Below are 23,910 nucleotides of genomic sequence, written 5' to 3'. Positions count from 1 at the left end.
CTCACTATTTAACTCTTCCACATTCTTCACAGATTATTTCCTATTACACTCTTCCACATTCTTCACAGACTATTCACTATTACACTCTTTCACATTCTTCACAGATTATTCACTATTACAATTAGTGAGTGGTTTCTTTTGCACGTTATATCCAGTGATGCAAAATGGCAAGAGTGCATTGCTGTGAACACCGTTAACTCGGCAAGAATTATTCACATACAATAGAAATTGTGTGAATCATCCCAGACGTACGTATCATATGTAAAAATTTCTCGACTACGTAACGTGCTCAAGAGCAGTCCACATCAATAATTTTTCTAACACAGGATAGAAAATGTAAAAAGAATGCACACAAACTAATTAAAATGAGGTCTTCTACTCTTAATTTTCAGAATTTACCTTCATGACAAAACTCTTTAATTATGTTTTAGCAGCGAAATTTCACTAGCTACACTGACGAAGAGGCGAAGTCTGCCTTGAAACTAAAATATAGAAAATTCATGGATATTGATATTTGACGTAAGACTTTCCGTCTATTGTACCTCGTAATTAATGACATTCCTCATATTTTAATAAATATACTCCAATTAATGCTAAATAGGAAATGTACGATTCTAACGGGTTTTATGTAACTTCTAATGCCCACGAAAGGTTTTGATGTATTTTTCGTTTGCTCTATCATTGTGAAAGGTAATTCTTTATCATTCTGGGAAAAGCATTGATGTTTTCATTAGGAAATACAAAAAACTTTACAATTAATAAAATATTTCAAATAGAAGTTAAGTGAATAGTCATAAGATTTTCCCCGAAATCATTTAAAGTGATGTTTTTGAGATGCTTATCTTCTTTCGGCTCCTTTGTGAATGTACAAAAGATAAAAATAATATTACATATCAATATTACTCATTAAGTTACATTTTGATTTTGTTCATTACTTTTCTCAATCTGAAAAATTATGTACTAAAATATTGTTTGATTAATTTAAGTGATCTTTTTCGGTTTCATGTTTCATAACCAAAACGTCAAAGCATTACATGACACTTTTGATTCGTTTGGCTTTCAAAAGATCAGAATTTATTTCCATCAAGATTGATGGAGTCAAAATCAAACCTCTCAACTTGCTAAAAAGAAGGCAGTATGTTACTATTCAGTCTGTCGATTAACAAGTGCGTTTAATGTCCATTCACTGCAAAACATCAAGCGAACGAGGTGGAATTAACATTTTCACTTCATAATCGGAAAACTTTAGATCGAGTCTGAGGAGAAAGACTGAACTTATCGGTCAAAATGTTATGCTAGGAATATTTCGAGTTTTAATCCTAAAAATCTGTCCAAATTGAATTTTGAATAGATTTAGTGATAAATAACATTATTTAACGTGAGGTTCTCAATATTTTAAGTTTTTGTGCTTTATATTAAAGATAATTAAAAAGGTTTAATTTTTTTAAAATAACAATTATTTACATGTTTTTCTTTAATTGTTTTTCCTCTCCTTCTTTCTTCGTGAAATATCATTGGCTGATTTATTTCATGTTTTGAGTCCTGTAAATGTCTGAACAACCTTGAAGTAGGGGTCTTACTTTAATAGTCTCGTTTGTGTTCTTGAAAATAAGTAAAATCAAAATAATAAATTTAAATAAATCAGCAAACTTCTTTTACAATTTTTGAAAAACTGTCTGGTAGTAGCAGATCCTTTTTTTATTTTTTATTTTATTTTTATTTTTATCATTACTCTCCTTTACATAGCGTTTCTTTTGATAATGTTAAGACAGCGAAATATTGGGTTTAAAATAGCTGCTTTTTTTCTCTTTTCTTTCTTTCTTTCTTTCTTTTTTTTCTTTTACGAATTATTGCAAGAAATCGTTTATTTAAGATCATCAAGTAATCAAGATCACCTATTATTGTTAGACAGTTATTGTTTATACTGAACGGATGGAATCTCCCAAAATTGTAAACGTTCATTACTGAAATGTTCAATTGATATTGTTTACTAAATGTTACCTTCCTAACGCACGGCCAACAAGAGATGGTCTCTGACGTTTCTTACCACATGCGGTGGGACATTGCAGCCCCTACTTTGATACCAGTGTTACCAACCACGATCACTCTGTCTTATACCATTAATTAAATTGCCACTACAGTTGCACCGAAGAAAAACCTTGACATGCGAGTAGTGGCAATGTCACTGCGAGCTGTCAGAGACGTTCTCTTTCTGGACGCACTATAAACAATAATGTGTGGAACTGAAAATTTGAAGTTTAGATTGCAAACAAAGAACAGAATCAGAACAACAAACTACAAAAGAAGCATTTTAATTGCTATCACATTAATTTCCATAAACTAGATAGAAATTGACTGAAATTGTAACTGAAACTGCAGAAAGGCAAACTAAAATTTTTGTAGCGTGCGTTGCTTTGAGAAGAATGGAAATTATCATTATGAATTGTGTATTAAACAAAGTAATCATTCACTCATATCTTCGTTTCGTTACATATCTAACTTAAACATTACGCCGGAATGAGAATGATTGTAATATTTCAAGATACGTAAATATTTATGAAACCAACCTGTATTACATATAAAATCCACATTGTATCCAACGATATCCCCAGTTAAGTTATATACGATTTGTTCTGTATCATCATCCTCCCATAAGCTCACAACAGTTTGACTCATGCTGAACGTAAATTTGTTCACAAGAATAAGCACCTGCAATGAATTGAAAATATGACTGTATACGCAGCACAAACTTTCATACAAGAGAAAGAAAAGCAGAATATACATTTCGTTAGTTGAGATTTGTAGACAAAGTGATACCTGCATAGCACGAAAACTTGCAGGAAGTTGTATTTTGTTTCTTAATTTAACTTAGACGATGAAGTTTGCGTGACTAAGCTTGATTTTTCATACCTATCTTTATTTTAACAAAGATAATTCAAGCATGATTTTGACTTGAACTTAAACGTATTTTTCAAAATTCAGTTGATTCAGAAAGTATACTTCAAGTTTCTCAAATCAAGTTTACAGTAATTTCATTTTGAGAAAATCAGGGTGCTTCAGTTAAAGTTGATTGGATGTAACAATTTGCCATAACAACTATTAAGATAGATTAGCATAGCAAATCGGTAACAATTTGTATGAAGACTATTATGCTTGGGTTATTCACCAACAATCAAAAGTAAAATATGACGACCAATGATACACTTCTGCGGAAAGCGGGGAATTAGCGATTTCTCTATCTTCTTAAGGCGTTGTTTCACCTATTTCACATATGATTTAGATTTTTGTTTCAATTATTTTACTCACATATAAGAATAATTGAGAATCTTAGTGCACCTGCTTCTTTGAATGCAAAGTTGTATATGTATCCTGATTTGTGTAAGCTTAAGCTATAAATTTTAGAGGTGTACTTAACATTTAATAAATTTGGTCACTTTTTGGATTTTTTTCTCATTTACTGGCAGCAAATTAACCATTGAAACAGATTATTAAGTAAGAAGTAAAAAAAACAAAAAACAAAAAAACAAAAAAACAAAAAAAAAAACAAAAAAACAAAAAAAAAACAAAAAAAACTATTGATTATGGTTTTCATAGATCTTTGCTAAGCTAGAAACATTTTATAATACTATAAGTTCTAGAAGTTGGTTCATTTGGAAAGTTGGTAGATATCAGTGAGCATTCTCACTATATATGGCGGCTTCATCTTTTGATATTAACATAATGTAAATAATTTCAGTTACGGCAGCTTCATCTTTTGATATTAACATAATGTAAATAATTTCACTTACGGCGGCTTCATCTTTTGATATTAACATAATGTAAATAATTTCACTTACGGCGGCTTCATCTTTTGATATTAACATAATGTAAATAATTTCAGTTACGGCAGCTTCATCTTTTGATATTAACATAATGTAAATAATTTCATTTACGGCGGCTTCATCTTTTGATATTAACATAATGTAAATAATTTCACTTACGGCGGCTTCATCTTTTGATATTAACATAATGTAAATAATTTCACTTACGGCGGCTTCATCTTTTGATATTACACTGTTAATATCATTAGGATCACTTAATAATCTGGCAACTGCAGTGAGTTCATAGACGCCATCATCTAGTTTGCTTTTAGTTGTTATTAAACCAGTTTTTTCATCAATGTGAAAATTTTCATCTGAAAGAAAGAACATATAAAATATTAACAATAGTATTAATTAACACGTAATAAAGTGTAATCAAGAGGTCACCTAATATATGATTAGGGTAGTAGTAATAGTAGTAATGATAATCTCTGCCTGTCACGCATTGGTAAGGGGGTATTATAATACCAATTAATATTCAGTATTATTCAATTGATTACTTAATTAAATAACTTACATTTAAACATGTAAATATCTTGTTATGAGAGAGAGATTGGGGATTTTTATAGTGCTATAGTAATTCAATAATTACAACCATTCCTAGTCTATCTGTTTATTTGAACATATTGACTAATGAAATAAAACAAGTTGGATTAGTCCTCACTACAACTAAAATGTGTACAACAATGATGCTTGACACGAGTGCCAGCATGACAACTGAACCAATCAACTTTAGTGATTACATGAATATTAGCACAATATTAATAATACATAAGTTTACTTGAAATATTAAAATTATGTTACTCATTAATCTTTTATATACTAAACGAATTTATCCAGTTTTACGTAATTCTGACAAATTACTAATAAAATATAAATGAACATGAGAAAATATGTGTAAACACAAGTAAATATAAATCTGAGTCCTGGCGCAAAGGCCTAAGGTGCTTGAGGACAATTAATCAAACCAATGCTACTCTTGATAATAATTTTTTGCTAAAATAGAGACAATAAAAAAATTACTTCCAACTTACATGTTTCAGTGCATGAAGGAATCCAATAATAATATTACAACACAAAATTAAGTATTTGCGACTATTAAAGTCTTGTCCGCTTGAGACTGAAATACCGTATCGAATCGTGAATAAACCACGATTGACTTAATGAAATGTACCCTCTGGTTAAATTTGCCAGAGATTATACACACACACTTGTTTACCATTTTTACATCCTTCTGTTCTCTGTTTCTGGACTATCCTGATCGCTAAAAGTTGATTTCTGTGACGTAGATACGGAAATCCTTATTTCTCTTGTCACAAATATTTTGGTGAATCGTGTATATTTTTGCTACACAAATAGTTTATTTTCCCTTTCATTTTAGATGTTTACTACTGAAAGTAGTTTGTATCCTAGTTGTATCCGTGAACACACTTTTTGAACCTTTTTAAAATAAATTGTTTTGTCAAAACACTAAAAAATTTTGGTCTAGTCTATATTCACGTTATAGTACGGTATAATATTTTTGATCCAAGTTAAAATTTGATTTCACAAATTCATATTTATTTTTAATTTGTCTAACTAAACGTAATTTTTTAAACCATTATTCGTTTCGTACTTTAACCTGAGTAAGTTAAAATATAAACCTCAAATCTACAACGAGTGAAAACCACTAAAAGTTGAAGATGTATATGTATATACATGGGTATATATGTATTTGTCAAATGGCACTACCATCTGAGAGAGAATAGTGCAATAAGAAGTATTCTGAGTGCCATTGTTAGTCAGTTTAAAATCATTGGCATGAATGTGTTAAATGAATAAAGGAGAGAATAACAGCATGCAGCAATGCTATTCCCATAGGCAAAGAATTTCTTGAATATTCATCGTTTGATCTGTCCCTGTAAGCTGACAGTGAAGATTTCTGATGCGATATAGCCAAGCATTACAAAATAATTGCTGTATTCATCGAAACATTAGCTATAACTAACTAACTCTATTGCCTTTGGAACCCGGAGGTTCAACGCCGCGTTCACAAAAGCTCTTCACTGACTTCTATCTTTCGCCAACTGGATCCAGTTTCTAGTTTGTATTCCTATTTCTGCTTGATCCATCTTAATATTGTCCTCCCATCTGCGCCTAGTTCTGCCTAACGGTTGTTTTCTGACTGGTCTTCCAGTTAAGACTTTGAAAGCGTTCCTACTTTCTTCCATCCTATCTACATGACCTGCCTGCCTGAGCCTCCTAGACTTGATGACCCTAACAATGTTTGGTAAACCGTATAAATTTGTAGTTCCTCATTTTGAAGTTTCCGCCATTCTCCATTCCCGTTCCTCTTGGGTCGGAATATTCGTCTCAGGATCTGGTTCTCAAATACTTTCAGTCAATGTTCTTCCCTCAGAGTAAGCGACCATGTTTTGCGAACATACAGAACAACAGGCATGATTATCGTTTTATATATTTTAAGCTTCAAATTCCTCGACAGAATTCGCGACAAGAGATTTTGAACTGAATAATAGAAACATTACTTATTCATTTTATAATTTGGTAAACTAAATTATGAAACATAGCATATGTACACTATGTGATCAAAAGTATCCGGACACCACCAAAAACATACGTTTTTTATATTGGGTGCATTGTGCTGCCACCTACTGCCAGGTACTAATTATCAGCGATCTCAGTAGTCATTAGACATCGTGAGAAAGCAGAATGGGGCGTTCCGCGGAACTCATGGACTTCGAACGTGGTCAGGTGATTGGGTGTCACTTGTGTCAGAAGTCTGTACGCGAGATTTCCACACTCCTAAACATCCCTACGTCCACTGTGTCTGATGTGACAGTGAAGTGGAAACGTGAAGGGACACGTACAGCACAAAAGCGTACAGGCCGACCTCGTCTGTTGATTGACAGAGACCGCCGACAGTTGAAGAGGGTCGTAAAGTTTAATAGACAGACATCTATCTAGACCATCACACAGGAATTCCAAACTGCATCAGGATCCACTCCAAGAACTATGACAGTTAGGCGTGAGGTGAGAAAACTTGGATTTCATTGTCGAGCAGCTGCTCATAAGCCATACATCACGCAGGTAAATGCCAAACGACGCCTCGCTTGGTGTAAGGAGTGTAAACATTGGACGATTGAACAGTGGAAAAACGTTGTGTGGAGTGACGAATCACGGTACACAATGTGGCGATCCGATGGCAGGGTGTAGGTATGGCGAATGTCCGGTGAACGCCATCTGTCAGCGTGTGTAGTGAAAACAGTATGGTGTGGTCGTGTTTTTCTTGGAGGGGGCTTGTATCCCTTGTTGTTTTGCGTGACACTCTCACAGCGCAGGCCTACATTGATGTTTTAAGCACCTTCTTGCTTCCCACTGTTGAAGAGCAATTCGGGGATGGCGATTGCATGTTTCAACACGATCGAGCACCTGTTTATACTGCACGGCCTGTGACGGAGTGGTTACACGACCATAACATCCTGTAATGAACTGGCGTGCACAGAGTCCTGACTTGAATCCTATAGAACACCTTTGGAATGTTTTGGAACGCCGACTTCGTGCCAGGCCTCACCGACTTACATCGATACCTGTGATCACTTCAGCACTCCGTGAAGAATGGGCTGCCATTCCTCTAAGAAACCTTCCAGTACCTGATTGAAAGTATGCCTGCGAGAGTGGAAGCTGTCATCAAGGCTAAGGGTGGGCCAATACCATATTGAATTCCAGCAGTACCGATGGAGAGCGCCACGAACTTGTAAGTCATTTTTAGCCAGGTGTCGGATACTTTTGATCAAATAGTGTATCTTTCAACTTTCTATGTGATATTAGTATTTTCCTACTCTTTTATCGCCTCTCTCTGAGTGTGTGTGTGAACTTCCATCTGTGGTTGCAAGGTGTACATTCTTTTTATTTTGTCTAAATAGAGTAAGCTTTACCAAACTCACTATGTAATATTTGACCACACATCTAATTTGGTTCAATAAATCTGGAACGTAAAGGTATTTACCCTTATGTTGACTAGCTTTCTGTAGAACTTACGGTGGCCACCTTAGATAAATCTAAATTTTACTAGTTTCTATAAATCTAAAACCACTATCTTATAGAAATGTTGGTACTCTTAACTTGATCAGTTTTCCGTAGAATAAAACGTAGATAATTTTTAGTACATTTAAAACTACGCCAAAAGAAAAATATGTAACGTCAGTAAAAGAAAGCGAAAGGAAAAATTAAATTAAGTATGATTTTAGCAACACATTGATTAAATTTGTCCCACAAGTATGATTCAGGAACATTGTAATCATCTAAACAAGAATTAGGTGTTGCACCAACTGTTGCTGAATCTCTTTCGCAAAAGTTATAGTTAGCTAAACAAGGATTAGAGTTACACTAGCTGTTGCTGTATCTTTCTCGCTTCTAAGACGTTGGGATTTAAACTCGAATTGGATTTTTTAAAGTAAAACTTTAACAAGTTTAGAAAAACATAAATATCTATCATGATTTCTTTTCTTTTCCTTTAAATAAGAAATTAAAGAAAGGAAAATATGCTTGAAAAAAACGGATAAGAAAGAATGAAGTTTTAAACCGATTTGGGAAAATGAATGTTGAAATTGATTTATTTATATATACACACAGCTATTAAAAAATTCAAATACTACACAATGTAGATCATCTTACAACGAGAAAATACTTTTGCCTTTCTAAAACTTTTAGCAAAGCATAGTATCTTATTTCATGTATAATTGAGACTGGACTATGAAGGATTTCTTTATATATTAAGATTACATCTTTAAAAAAGTATAAATTTAGCAGCAGCCTTACTCGAAACTATGCATACAAAGCAAAGAACTATATGATGTAAATTCCACATTGCGTTACCCAATCACTATTCAGTTTCAATCTCATGTCAAATTTCATGTCTCTAACCTTAAAGGATTTCCAGATATGGTCACCCTGTTGTGATAGTTGTAATGGCACCCTTTTTCTTCCCTTCTATGGGAGAAAAACGTTGAAGCACGTGTCTGGTTATTTTAAATGTGAACTTAATATATCAAATTTTATGTCTTTTCTCTTTAGAAATTCGGAAATATGAACATTTTACTATAATAATTGCATCCTCCATTTCCTCCCTTTTTCCGTCAAATTTCAAGAAATCCTTTCTTAGATGTACCTTATGTTACAAATATAATGCACTATTAAAATTTCAAGTGTCTAGCTTAAACGGTTCTGGAATGGGCGTTGATCAGTCAGTCACTCAGGATTTCTGTTATATAGAGAGATGGATAGTAATGGAATACCAATCAAGAGCAAAATACTTGAATATTTTTCTTATCAGAAACAAATTACGTGACAATTATTTTCTTATCTCCATAACAATTATTTTACCTTTCTACTAGCACTGTGTTGTTCTTCACATCATTTTATTCTGTTATTTATAATTTACCGATATAATGAAAACTTACCTCTTCGAATGTATTGTCGTCTTTTACCCTTTATTTAAAAATATCAGTTATTCTATAGAGTCAAATTTCACTCTATTCAGTGAAATTATAAGTATTTTATCTTATTATAACAGAAACTTAAGGCTCACATTGACTACAAAGACACAAAGAACACAGTCACTAGTGTAAATAAGCAATAATTCTGTATATTTATTTATTTATGCAACCAAACGGTCATTTTATGCTGGGATAACTGACAGTAGGAGATGGAAATAAATATTTGGGCAATGAATTTATCGACCACGGCGTATACATTTAAATGCGTCATCCCAGTATTCGCCTGGTAGTATTGAAAAAAAAATCCAGTCTAATTACGAAGTAAGAACAATAAAAGTTAACTCATGTCTTGGTAAACATAACAAAGAGAAAAATTACAATAAGAAGCTTTCTATTAAGAGTAAAACATTTAAATAATGGCAAATCAAACAATTACAACGTAAGCCTCCAATAACGAAAACAACATCAACAACAACAACAAAATTACTAGATACATTAAGCAATAGAGTAGCCCCCGACTTAAGTAAGTAAACTTTCCGAAAACATTTATGTAATTTGAATTTTATACAAGATGAATTTGTAAATTGCTTAAGTATAGCTTCGTAAGAAACTTCAATAGTCATTATTACTTCATGTATGTTATTTATACATTATTATTTTATAAATGAAATATCACGCAGTATTTATTCATATATAAATTATAGAAATATAAAACGTATACAGGTTATATATACACAGTTGTTTTATACAGAAAAATCTTATTATCTACAATACATGTACTACAATAGATGTCGCAGTCGCGAAGATGTTCATACGCGGTAGTCGTTGTAATTTTCGAAAGTTAATGCGAACTGACGCAAGTCGTGTAATAATTACATAAGTCGGGGGATTACTGTTCAAGATAAAGCTGATGACAGGAGTGAAACAATACTTACCGGCTGGTTCGAGTGAGTAAATGATTTTTCCTGAACTTGACGAAGGTGAAGCTTGCACTATTGTAATGATGTTGTCAGCACTTTCATTTTGGTTTAAGTATACATAGTATATTTGTTTTTGAAAATGTAATACATTAGTTGGAGTTAACAAATTAACTATAGTGTAACAATTTGGAAAGGATCCTTCTATTAATGGAACACCCTACAAAGAGAAGTTTACGAGTTTGCAAAAACCATCAACAATCGTTTGAAACCTAAATTACACAAAGAAGCAATACTCATATATTAGAATTTGAAAAAGAAATCTACATATTTATTTTAACGCATATGAAAACAATGTACCAGACAGCGGAAAAATTTTCCGTGTATTAAGAACTCAGAACTTTTATTATTGAGAAGCTAAGGTTTATTAAGGAAAACAAAGACAATAACGTAAGTATAAGTCTCTCTACACTTACAAAAGTGGAAAACCTATAAACGAAGTGTATTGAGATCGAGGGACTTTGTAAATGTTTAGAGATATGAGTTCCTGAAGTAGGTAAGATGATCACATACCAGCTATATCTGTTAATAAATAACCAGTAAGTTTCCCCTATTGCGGAAAACAAATCGTAACTTGTTGATTTTGGAAAATCTTTATTATAAATGTATCATGTATTCATTCATATCATAACTAATCAACATTTCCATAATATACTTTCTTATGACTTAAGAAAGTACTTATTCTATGTATCAAGATGCCCCATATGTTTCCTGCCACGCATCATGTGAAAAATGAAAACGCAAGTAAACAATGGAGAAGAGACTTTACTCTGCAAAATTCAAATAATTGTGCTCTATAGCAGATAGCCATATTTCCACCACACTGCGAATACCCTGTGTATACCATTCCTCGGACTTCAAGCTGAAAAAGATTTTGCACGCCACACCGCACATCATTCTCATTGGCGATTGTTTTATCATGAAGGAAATGCCCCATTGCACGAAACATTAGTAATCTGAAGGTGCTAAATCAGGACTGTGCGCTGGTAACAGTTCAATACCTTCAAAATCACGGAGTTTTCCTGGTTGACATTAGATTTATGACCTGGAGCATTGTCCTGCTGCAACAACAGACGTTTGAGGTTGGTTAAATGTGAGCATTTTCGTGATAGAACTTGATACATTCATTCCAGTTGCTCACAGACAGCTCAGTATTCACAGTGCGACCATGAGGAACAAGTTTCCAGTCCACATGATATTCAAAATTCACCACACACGAAGCACCACTTTATGTTTAAACAGACCCTGTTTTACCACGCGTGCTGCGTTCTGGTCTGTGTCCAACTTTTGGTCCAACTGGAGTCCGATGGTAAACCAATTTTTCGTCTGGTATAACCGTTTGTTTAATGAAATACTGATCCGTGGCATTATTCAACAGTGCTTTACACACTTCCACCCTTCTTTGTGGCTGCTCATAAGTTTGAGAGAGACAATTTGACAGTATCTGTACACTTTGTCAACGGTGGCCGATGCGCTTTATATGGTTAATTTTCAAATATCCATCTCGAAAGTGAACATACAGATACTGGTGCTCGGATTCGCCTCCCCCTCGGAGTACAGCCTCCATTTTGATGATGGCGGATCTCCCTTCATTGTTTTTCCCTGACAAGTCATAATCACTCTTTTGAATTTTTCGACCCACACCTTTGTTGTGTCGTAACTCACTGCATGTTTCTCTTTCTCTGTACAAATGTTTCATTCTACTTTACGAGCTGTGTGTCTCTGTTGGAAATCATACAGCAGAAGACAACGAATCAGTATTCCTTGCCGCTCTATATTTCGGATCAGAAATCCATCTGCCACGAGATTAAAACCGGCCATTAATGACTATCTACCAGCGAAAGGATTCTTCTGAACATTGGTGTATTAATTGCTGTGTTCCTGTTACCATTAATGTTTTCAGAGGTGCCCAAACTTCATATTCCAACGTGGTGGGAAACTTACGGGACACCTGGTATTTTGGAATTAAAATAGCAACTAGATATTTTATTTCATTTATTTATTTATTTATTTTGCGAAAATTTTGTTAAGTCCAAACTACAAGTTTGACGGCTCTTAGCTTGAAAATCAGAAGTCTGCAACACGAAATATTTCAGATGTACTCTAAATAAATCAACGAAAATAAATGAATGATTTTTCCTCTTAATATAACATACACTGTGCCTATAGTCTCAACTTATTTGTGATAAAATAGCTCACTTAAAAAAAAAATAGTTCGTTTGAAAGATGCTTATTTAAAAAAAATAAAAAGATAATACGTTTGGTGTGTACATTTTTGTAATAATTAATGTACTTGGGGATTCCGGCAGACATTATTCGAACAATCTAGCATAAACAACTCGCTTACTCCACTTCTAATATCAAAGTTTTGGTACAGAGATTGAAGACAAATATTCCAGAAGGCTCAGGATATCGGTATAAGAAATTCTATAAGCATGGACTACAATAAGATGAAGCGCAAAGACATCAACTAGGATTCTAAGGCATTTTCATAATGGCATATTTTTTAATTTAAAATGCCACCTGCTGTAGAATGGAAAGGCTGAGATACTGCCTAGGCATATTTCTTGCACCTACGAATACGCCGCAAATTGCTTGCTTTCTAAACAGATCTACAAAACAGCAAACACACAAAAGACAACCAGTAATCGCAAACTAGAAAATACAAATTTGAAGATTTATTGTTGGTGTCTCAAAAGATAATATAAATTTATGATTAACCAACAACTCTTTTAGAATTTGGCTTTGGTGCCCTGCTTTCAAGATACATATATTTGGTAATTAAATATTGTGGATTATTTATTTGAAAGAAACATTTTCTTTTTCGTTTAAAATTATGTTTATATTTGAAAATCTTTCTTATAATACTTCTTGTTTCCCTTTCTACTCCTTCTACGCCTTCCCAGCCTATTTCATGCCGTTTCTTTCAAATGTTTATATACCTCCTCTTTTAAATTTAACGTTGTAATTATGTTGTTTAATCCTTTCTCTAATTTCTTCTATGTACTTCATGTTATACTTTCTACAATTAATTCTGCACCTAATCCCCTCTCACCTTGTTGTAGCTCATTTTCTTTTCTCCTATAAGTCCAATATTTTCCTATCTTCTTTTCCGTAAGTTTGTTTTTACTTCTCCTTTCAACAGCTTCTTAAGAACTTCTATTTTAATGATAAAAAGCAGAAAGGATATTACTCCCCGCAAAAAAAAAAAAAAAAAAAAAAAGCAGAACTCATCTTACATGCAACAGGCAGCGCTCCCGGAAGAGGCAACCCCCTTCCTCAGCCCATGGTAGACTCCAAAAAGGATTAAAAAAAAAAAAAAAAAAACATGAAGGAAGGTTAAAAACCGGTTAAAAGTCTAGGATATGTGAAAAACAAATCCTCTGTCAAACATTAAAACACACGGGAAAGTGAGTTTCTATTCCCGCGTGTTTTAATGTTTGACAGAGGATTTGTTTTTTACATATCCTAGACTTTTAACCGGTTTTTAACCTTCCTTCATGTTTTTTTTTTTTTTTTTTTAAATCCTTTTTGGAGTCTACCACGGGCTGAGGAAGGGGGTTGCGTCTTCCGGGAGCGCCTGCTGTTGCATGTAAGATGAGTTCTGCTACATATTTTTTGCGGTGAATAAGAGCCTTTCTGCTTTTTCTCATTGAATATAATAACCACTCAAAATATTGTGATAACTTTTATTTTATTTGAAAAATATTAAGAAAGGATAGTTCTAAATGTAATAATGTGAATTCTTTGATTTCTACATTGTACATCTTTTCAAAATTTGACTGAAGAAGAAAACAGAGATTGCTTTCTAAAATATTTTAAGTAAAATATTACGGGGAAACTGCTCCAGAAAAAGATTTGTAATTTATGTAAAATAATTTTAATATCTGAATTCGGCACTGAGTTTCCTATCAATATACAAGATGAAAAGATTCAGACTCGATAACAGACAATAAATAGGCTAGCCTTTACAGGAATTAGTGGAATAATAAATAAATACAGGGTGTAACATAAATGCATGGCCAAAAGTGACAAGGTTATTGCGGAAATGCAAATAAGTAAAAATGTTCCTGTAAACGTGGATCCGATGCCGCTTCGTTTCCGAGGTACAGCGTATTCAAATGTCGAGTCCCTCCAATGGCTCACTACGGGAAAATGGATAGAAATGTTCAATATTACAAGAATAATACAATCAAGTGGAATTATGCCTATGCAAATACATTTACGCTAACCTAGAGAATGAAACTGATCAACCTTTGAGGTTATTGAGTTGTCAGTGTTGACAACCTGGTACTAAGTGTTATGTTTGCAAATAGCACTAGATGTCTACACTTTAGCATATGATTGCTAACATCAAAACATTCCTAAACATGGGGCACTGTCTTCTGAAGTTCATATGTGGTATAAACGAACACTGTGGCCTCCATCGAATACCTTTTACAATTACTAATCTTTGGAAATGAAATAGTTGTGAAACCGTTGTTTACTATTCTGAGCCATTAATTGACTTCACACTTGTCCTTCGAAAACGAAGCGAAATCTGCCCCATGTTTAGGAACGTTTTGTTGATCAGTTTCATTCTCTATGTTAGTGTAAATGTATTTACATAGGCATAATTTCACTTGGCCGTATTATTCCTATAATATTGAACATTTCCATTCACTTTCCCATAGTGAGCTACTGGAGCGACTCGACATTTGAACACCTTCTATCTCGGAAACGAAGTAGCATCGGACCCATGTTTATAGGAACTTTTTAACTTATTTGGATGTCAGCAATCACCTCGTCACTTTTGGCAATGCATTTATGTTACACCCTGTATTTATTTATTATTCCACTAATTCCTGTAAAGGCTCGGCTATTTATTTTTTGCTATCAAGTCTGAATCTTTTCATCTTGTATATTGATAGGAAACTCAGTGCCGAATTCAGATATTAAAACTATTTTGCATAAATTACAAATCTTTTTCTGGAGCAGTTTCCCCGTAATTTTTTACTTAATATAATTTAGAAAGCTATTTCTGCTTTCTTCTTCAGTCAAATTTCGAAAATATGCACAATGCAGAAATCAAAGAATTCACATTATTACATTTAGAACTATCCTTTCTTAATATTTTTCAAATAAAACAGAAGTTCTTAAGAAGTTGTTGAAGGAAGAAGTAAAAACAAACTTATGGAAATGAAAATAGGAAAATTTTGGACTCAGAGGGAAGAAGAATAAAGCAAATGAGGAATAACAAAGTGAGGAAAGCTTAGTGTACAGAATTAATTGTGGAAAGTGTGACATGAAGCACATAGAAGAGACGAAGAAGAAATTAGAAAAAGGATTAAACAACATAAATACAACATTAAATTAAAAAGATAGATAAACGAGGTATATAAATGTTTGAGAAAAACAGGGCATAAAATAGGCTGGGAAGGCATAGAAGAAGTAGAAAGGGAAACAATAAGTATTATAAGAAAGTGCAGAGAGGCACACTAGTTAAGAAGAGAAGAAATACCGAGATTCACGAATTCTACCAGTGGACTATGATTCTTGAATTTTGTAAGAAAGTATTAGGTCAAATAGAAAAGAGCCAGAAAGTCTTAACATACAGTTAAAGATACAACCACGACGATTTTTGTAAGAGATTAGTTTTATCCTCTAGCATAAAAGTATTTATATTATTATTGTAAGAGAACTTTATTAGTGAATGAAGAATACTTCTTCGCAGAGTTATTTATATTAGTCCAATTTGTATAAAGCTCATTTTGTCAGATGTGATACGTATAGTTCATACATAATGTTATTGATATTATATATATATATATATATATATATATATATATATATATATATAAGTGTGCAAGCCTGTTATATACAAAAAAAAAAAAAAACGTTTTAAATCTCAAACCAGTAAGGAATGAGGACATCTTCTGGTGAACTACAAGACATTCTGTTTCGTGTAATCTATGGTTGAACTTGTGTGAATTTGTATTGGTGTGAGTAGATCTTCCGGTGCAAAATCACATCTTAGTATGGTAATGGTATGCGTGCAGAAACCGTGAGTGAACTTGCGGAGGACTAGAATGTTTTTGTGAAAAAGTAGTCCTTGTGAATCTTCAATCATCTGGTGGTAATTATAAAAATATTAAAAATAACCACCTATTTCTTCAATACTAATTTATCAAGTATGAGGAAAAACATATAATTAGAGAATTAGTTATATCACGTGTACATGATGTATGATGTAGCGGTTTAGCAGTGGCGGAAGAATATCTTTTGACAAATTATGCATTCACTCTGACTGATGACGTGAAAATGAAGAGAGGCAATTTAACGTTAGAGTGGAAAAATAGCAAGAAATTGTGAAAAATGAATGATGTTTGCTTCAGTAATATTTATTGACTTTGTTTATGGAAAGATAGTCGAACAATAAATATATTTGATGGAGATGATAACTTCAAATTCGCTGGGAAAATTCTGAAGATTCTTCCAATTACAGTTTCCAAGATAGAAGGTGCACCGTATAAAACTATGAAGTACTTACGATTTTCGTATATATTCGTGTAGACGACCGTAATCGTCCGTGTGTGTTCCGCCGGTTTCGTGCTTAAAGCATGGGCTAAAGGACTGCTATTAATAAAAGTAGAGGTTTGAAGTGAGATATCAATATATCTATTCTAATATATCACAAAATGTGAGATTTGTGTATCAGTGTAATATGGAAGGGCAGTGAAAAGAAATGTCATTACGACGGCCCGAGAAATATACATGTTACACGAAATTAGAGTTATTTAATCAAAGTGTTATTCTCTTATTGCATGATTAGTTATAAGTTGCACGCATGTTGATTTTCTGATGTTTGTGCTTTAATGTGAATAATTGAACGAAAATCATACCGGTATTTCGTATAGTTATTCACATGGTGATTCTTAGCATGTTCGTGCTATTGAAGGATCTGGTCACAGTGATTCATGGTATTAGTTCGAATCCCAATGTGATAATATAGAATAAAATTCCGTACAGTTTATGAGACGAAATTGGAATTGAACACGGATAATAGGATTTACGTTCACTAGGAACGGGAATCGGAGTACTGATTCCGAACCAGCAGTTCGATAAACATATTCGAAATACTAATTATTATTATAAAAATATTGCCCGAGCTAGAGACAGAACCTAATCTAGTTACAAAAATAGCGCACCGAACAGGGACTGAACCCTTACCGTTACAATATTCAGCATTGACAAGATGTTTAATCAAATTATTCAAAATTGAAAGATAACTTTCTATAAACAAGTATAAAAAGTAGATACATGTAGACATCTTCAAAATTACAGGAAAATCTCGATTATCGCAGTTTCGATTATTGCGATACTGGTATATATATATACAGAGCGTTCAAAAAGTCTCTATACATCTGAATTGTCACATATTCAAAGCAACGAGAAAATTATTTTATTCAAAATTTATTATATTTTATGGCATAAAAGCACTATGTACAGGGCGTAGCATATACACATACATTTTAACACACATTTTCACAGCAAATATTGGAAATGTCCCCCATGAGCCTCCAAACATGCTTGCACACGTTTCTTCTTGTTCTCAAATACTCTCACAAGTCGTTCATGTGGAATGCTATGAGCAAAATCTCGAATAGCTGTTTCGAGTTCTTGTAGCGTGTGGGGGTTCCCTTTATAAACAGAATTCTTTGCATAACCCCAGAAATAAAAATCCGGAGGAGACAGTCAGGAGACCGAGGTGGCCACAATCCCTTTGAAATTATTCGATCTCCAAAAACCTCTTGCAGTAATCTTATGGATTGGCGAGCTGTATGTGCTGTAGCGCCATCTTGTTGTATCCAAGCATTACGAATTTCGTCTTCTGTTAGTTCTCCCATGAACTGGTGAATAATTTCACAATAACGAGTTGAATCTATTGTTTGAAAAATATGGGGCCGACTATTCTTCTTCTGGATATTGCAATCCACACCCCTACCTTCTGGTCATGCAGAGGAACTTCATGTATGACATGTGGGTTTTCTGCACGCCACAAACGTGAGTTCTGGGCATTGACGTAACCTGATAAATGGAACCAGGCCTTATCAGTAAAAAAAAAAAAAAAAAAAAAAAAAAAAAAAAAAAAAAAAAACCATTATCCAAAACATCGTCAGACTTGTCCATAAACCCATTGTTTCAGAGACCGCTAACTAGATGCAACAATCACTTCAATGTCACTTTGACGACTGGAATCTAAGAAAGGAACTTCACGCAAGGCGATAATATAGCAATGTTGCAAACCTTCGCATAAAATTTTATTTCATGTGACTTTGAATGAGACTTTGACTTGCCACGATTCAGGTGTATAGAGACTTTTTGAACATATATATACTTATGTGTGTGTGTGTATTGTGGTGGCTCGTGGCATAAATAAAATGGGCCAATCTCAAGGAAAATATTTTATTGTTATTGTAATAAGTAAGATAATAATAATAATAGTAATAATAATAATTGGTTGTTAAGTAAATTGAATAAAAAGTAGCAGTTACAATTAGAAAACCTTATTATACAAAGTTATTAAGTATAAAAGAGAACAAAAATGTAACATAAATAAGTGGTTTCATCTAATTATCCAATCATATGCTCAGTTCCTTTATGTGTAAGGCTAGAGAACTTCTAAAATGCTTTTGTATTAAACGACTATATTGTGCTGGTATAGTCTTTGTGTGTAAATAACAATGCTAGTGCGTTTAATCTGTTTTGGCTCTCGATTTCCTCAACCTGTAACCTGGGACATAGTTTTGTTTGTGACACAACCTTGAATATGGAACTTTTCCCACCTAGTACTAAAATATGAGATAATTCAAAATATAAATGAGTTATTTCTATAAAATTAGCTCTAAACAAAATTTGTTATCTCACCCTAGTGTTACAAAAGTAAGGAAACAATCTTCTTGGGTAAAAAGACTTCTACAGGTAGTAACACATGTCCAAAACATTATTAATTCTTGTCCTTTTTACGGGTAGGGTAATATCTACCCCATGTCCCAGGTTACGGGTTAAACAAGTCTTTCACTTTTTGAATGTGCTAAACGAACGTTCTGTTTACGCTGTAGCTACAAGCGTTTTTAACACTGTTCAATTTTGAGACCTTAGAAAGTGTATCAGCTAAGACATTGTACGCAGAAACAATAATAAATTAATCTTGCTATTAATTGAGTACTTGATATCATTGCTGTACATGGCTGAAGGTTCGAATTTGAGTCTTTCTTTATTCAGCATCACTGGAAGACGAATCGGAAAACGACCATTAGGAAGACCTAGGCGCAGATGGGAGGACAATATTAAGATGGATCTCGCAGAGATTGGAATACAAAGTAGAAACTGGATGCAGTTAGAAGTCAGTGGAGAGCTTTTGTGAACGCGGCATTGAACTTCCGGGTTCTATAGGCCATAGAGTTAGTTAGTTAGTTTATTCAGCATCGGATAGGAAATATGTCACATGCTTCGTTAGCTTCATATATGGTACGATCCATGTCTAGTTTTTTTTTTAATACATGTACATGTATACATGAATATTGGACGTACTTTTTACTATTTGCTCAAATGTCAGAAGTAGATGTGGTAAAGGTCTTCCAAGCTCTTTCACTACTTACAGACTTGTATTCTTTTATTATTACAAAATGTTCCAAAACACATTTATGTGCACGAGCACATCAGAAAAGAAACCGAAGAAAAAGAACAAAAATTTTCCATTTCCCACTAGTTTTTGATACGTGTCTGCTTCACTTATACTTGTGTCATCCCAATGCACTACATTTTTAATGTAATCAACTCTGTCTCTGTCTCTGTCTCTCTCTCTCTTTCTTTTTTTTCTTGATGAAATTTATGTGTTGAATAGAATTACCACCACGTTTCACATACTGCCGGAAACCGTTTATGGCATGAGTCACTGATTAAAGTTGCTACGTTTTGGAGTTCATATAAAAAAATGAACTAATTCTAATGGTATTAGGGAAGAATATTCTTACTCGACTAATTGTTGAACATAAGCGTTTCATAATCAAATTTAACTGACGTGATTAACAGCGAACATGAATTCCAAAAGGAAAAACTGCTTGTAATAAAAATTTGCATATCACTATCGTGAACATCTTTCAGTATTTCAGCACCATTTTAAGTTTGTCAAAAACTTTTCTTTCAAATAAAACAATTCCTTCATTATGGAATAGAGCTGGTTAGAAACTGAAGTTCCTTTATTAACCCATTACATAATTCCTCTTAGATTTGTTCGTAAGATCAAGTATGTTTCTTAAAAAATAATAATAATAAATAAATAAAAGTAAAACTAATGCTTTGTCAATTTAGGATGCAATGTTCATTTTTCCTACGGGTTTAAAATTGACTGAATTGTTGATATGAACAGCGTTATACTAGTATCTCTCAACCTTTTTGGTAGTTGTCTTAAACCGGAAAATTCCGATTTTGTCCACTCCGTTTCACCACCAAGCAGATGGTTGATTTAGCATTCCGTGAGTGAGAGCTAATTTTTCTGACGACTGTCATTTTCGTTCGAAGGTGATACAGCACAATCGTGTGGCAAGCGCCCTTTTCTCCCACCCCATTACACGTATATTCATGCTGGCATCTCTCGCAAAACGATACTAAGTAAACACTAAGCCACCCTTGTCTCAATTTGTATTTGTTTATACATTGACTGCATCAGATGGAAACAACACAAGCAGGACAACTTACGAAACACATATTTCTCTATGCTCCGTAACACATTATTGAAAGATCCGGGCTCAATCAACTCTTATTGAGGGACTGATTTTTTCTCTCTCTCTCTTGGTGCTGGCGACGTTGTCTCCAGACCATGCATTTGTTCAGCCTACGGCTTTGCCCCAATTTAAATATCAAATTTGATGTCTCTAACATTAAGGGATTTCGAGATATGGCTATTTTATTTAAACAATTACAATTGCTACTCTTCTTTTTCTACCCGCCTTTTTTTTCTTCTCTCACAATGGAAATATCTAAAAACACTGAAACATGTCTTTAATTATTTGAATGAAAAGTCTAAATACCAAATTTCATGTCCAACCTTAATGAATTTAGAGATACAGCCATCTTATTTTAAGAATTACAACCAAACTCTTTTTTTCTACCCGCTTATTTTCTTCCCTTTTATGGAGAATATATAGGGGAATATATATATATATATATATATATATATATATATATATATATATATATATATATATATATATATATATAAAACATTGAAACACGTCTTTATTTACTTTAAGTGAAAAGTCCAAATAGCAAACTTCATGTTTCTAACCTTAAAAGATTCTTTTATAATATTTGTAACTTCACCTTTTTTTTTTTTTTTTTTTTTTTTACCTTCTAGGGAAAATATTTAAAAAAGTGATGACACATGTGTCTAATTATTTTAAATGAGAAGTCCATATACCAAATTTTACGTTTCTATCCTTCAGAGAATCAGAGATATGGATATTTTACTATAATAATTATCACCCCATTTCCTCCCTTTCCCGTCAAATTTCCAAAAATCTTATTTAGTGGAACTTTACGTCACAAATCCTATGCATTATCAACATTTCAAGATTCTATTTTGAGCGGTTTAGACAGGGCGTTGATCAGTAAGAATACTAGCAGAATACTCGTTCTTCGCCCGTAGCGCGGCGGGGGCTCGCTGGTGGAGCGTTCACCTCTGGTGCATGGGATCCTGCTTCGATCCCAGCTTACCCTATGTGGGCCTTGTGGTGGACAAACACCATATGCGTGGGGTTTCTCGGTGTTTCCCCCGTTTCACTTTCTTCATCCCACCATTTTATTCATTTCTCATCATCACCGGCTCCTTTACCCTATACGGCATAAATGTAAAACGTAAAACTCAAATATTTTCGTTTTTCGTGCGGAGAGAATACTTCCATTTTGGAAATAAAAGGCTGAATTTGGATTTAAACGGTATCGGAAGTGTCACTGTTCGTCTCAGCGATCCGAAAACTATAGATTCAACACTAATATAGGTCATTTTCGATCATTTTTATCTCTCTCTCCCCTCCTTCTTCTCAAGTTGTGGGGCTGAATTTGGATTTCAACGGCATCGCAAGTGTCACTGCTCATCTCAGGACCCCGAAAACTATGGATTCGACACAAATATTGATGATTTTAGATCTTTTTATATTCTTCCTCACCAAGTTGTAGGACTGAATTTGGACTTAAACGGCATCAGAAATGTCACTGTTCATCTCAACGACCCCAAAACTGTGGATTTGACACTAATATCGCTCATTTTCGGTCATATCTCCCCTTCTCCTCCCCCTAAGTTGCACCGTCAAAGCGAAATAGTAATAAAAAAAATCCCAGACCCGAACTCATCAATGTTGAAAATTTGATCGAGATCGGTCGCGTGGTTCAAGTGTTATTAAATCATAGTCACTTTCATTTATATACAGGGTGGTAGGTAACTCCACCGACAAACTTTGGAAAGTGATTCCTTATATGAAATGAAAGAAAAAAGTTCTAATAAACATGGGACGAAAAACGTCTCCTTTCAGAGTTATGAACCGCCTAAAATTCGAAAATTCACGTTTCGAAACGCTCTGCCTTAGAAACTACAGGACCGATCCCAAGCGGTTTAAGGAATTACAAAGGATCTAGTATGCGAACTATCTAAATATCCATGTTTTACCATCCTCCGTTATCGGCGAAACGAATTGTAAAAAGGAAATTGAGGTATAGGGATACTCCTTTAAGTACTAATAACGCGTTGGTTTCGCCGATAACGGAGGATGGTAAAACATGGATATTTAGATAGTTCGCATACTAGTTCCTGTGTAATTCCTTAAACCGCTTGTTATAGGTCCTATATTTTCTAAGGCAGGGCGTTTCGAAACATTATTTTTCGAATTTTCGGCGGTTCATAACTCTGAAATGAGACGTTTTTCGACCTATGTTTATAAGAACTTTTTACTTTCATTTCATATAAGGAATCCCTCCCAAAGTCTGTCGGTGTTACCTACCACCCTGTATATACATGTATATACTTATCCTTTTTTGTATATAGATATAAAATAACTACAACTATTTTGTTATATTTCATTAACAATTTTGCATAATGTATAAATAATTTCTGTAGAAAACACCCAGAAAAAATAGTTCATTCGTGGAGGTGCGTTTTGGTTAAACTATTTTCCTTAAAATATCTTTAATGATTGTCTTCGTATTTCATAGCTATTTCACTAACAAGAGTAATTTCTCTTGAAAGAATTCGGTAAAGTTAATTTGCTGGTGTGACAAGTTCTTCCCGAGATTTCTGGAGGACGCATGAGACGATTTTGTTCATCAAAATATATTTAATTAACAGTCTCGTAAGATTATATGAAGTATAACCTATTTTCTAAGATAGTAATTTGGTCCATTTTGTCAATAAGGCCTGCTATACACTATGAGATAAATCCTAGGAAACATCTTAGGATTTATCTTAGGAAAAATGTTATGACATATCTCGTAGGAAATCCTACTCTTTTGTACCATACACGTCAGGATTTTTCCTGTCTGACC

At 33.6% G+C, this 23,910-nt stretch overlaps 1 protein-coding gene across 2 annotated transcripts in view; it reads right to left on the bottom strand.

Moving 5' to 3' along the window:
* Positions 1-23,910, bottom strand: part of LOC145686513 (protein dachsous-like) — a 147,329-nt gene that overhangs the window by 34,840 nt on the left and 88,579 nt on the right. The window contains exons 9-11 of one of the 2 annotated variants that reach the window (XM_081759897.1): positions 10,291-10,492; positions 4,029-4,174; positions 2,568-2,709 (exon numbers count right to left, since the gene is read on the bottom strand). In XM_081759897.1, coding sequence (XP_081616023.1) covers positions 2,568-2,709; positions 4,029-4,174; positions 10,291-10,492 — 490 coding nt within the window. The remainder of the gene's footprint in view (positions 1-2,567; positions 2,710-4,028; positions 4,175-10,290; positions 10,493-23,910) is intronic. The other variant, XM_081759896.1, reaches the window with a different exon arrangement.

The sequence above is a fragment of the Thermobia domestica genome, chromosome 5 (genome assembly GCF_964235325.1).
Source record: "Thermobia domestica chromosome 5, izTheDome1.hap1.1, whole genome shotgun sequence".
Taxonomy (NCBI): Eukaryota; Metazoa; Arthropoda; class Insecta; order Zygentoma; family Lepismatidae; genus Thermobia; species Thermobia domestica.
This window is presented reverse-complemented; position numbering and strand designations above follow the sequence as displayed.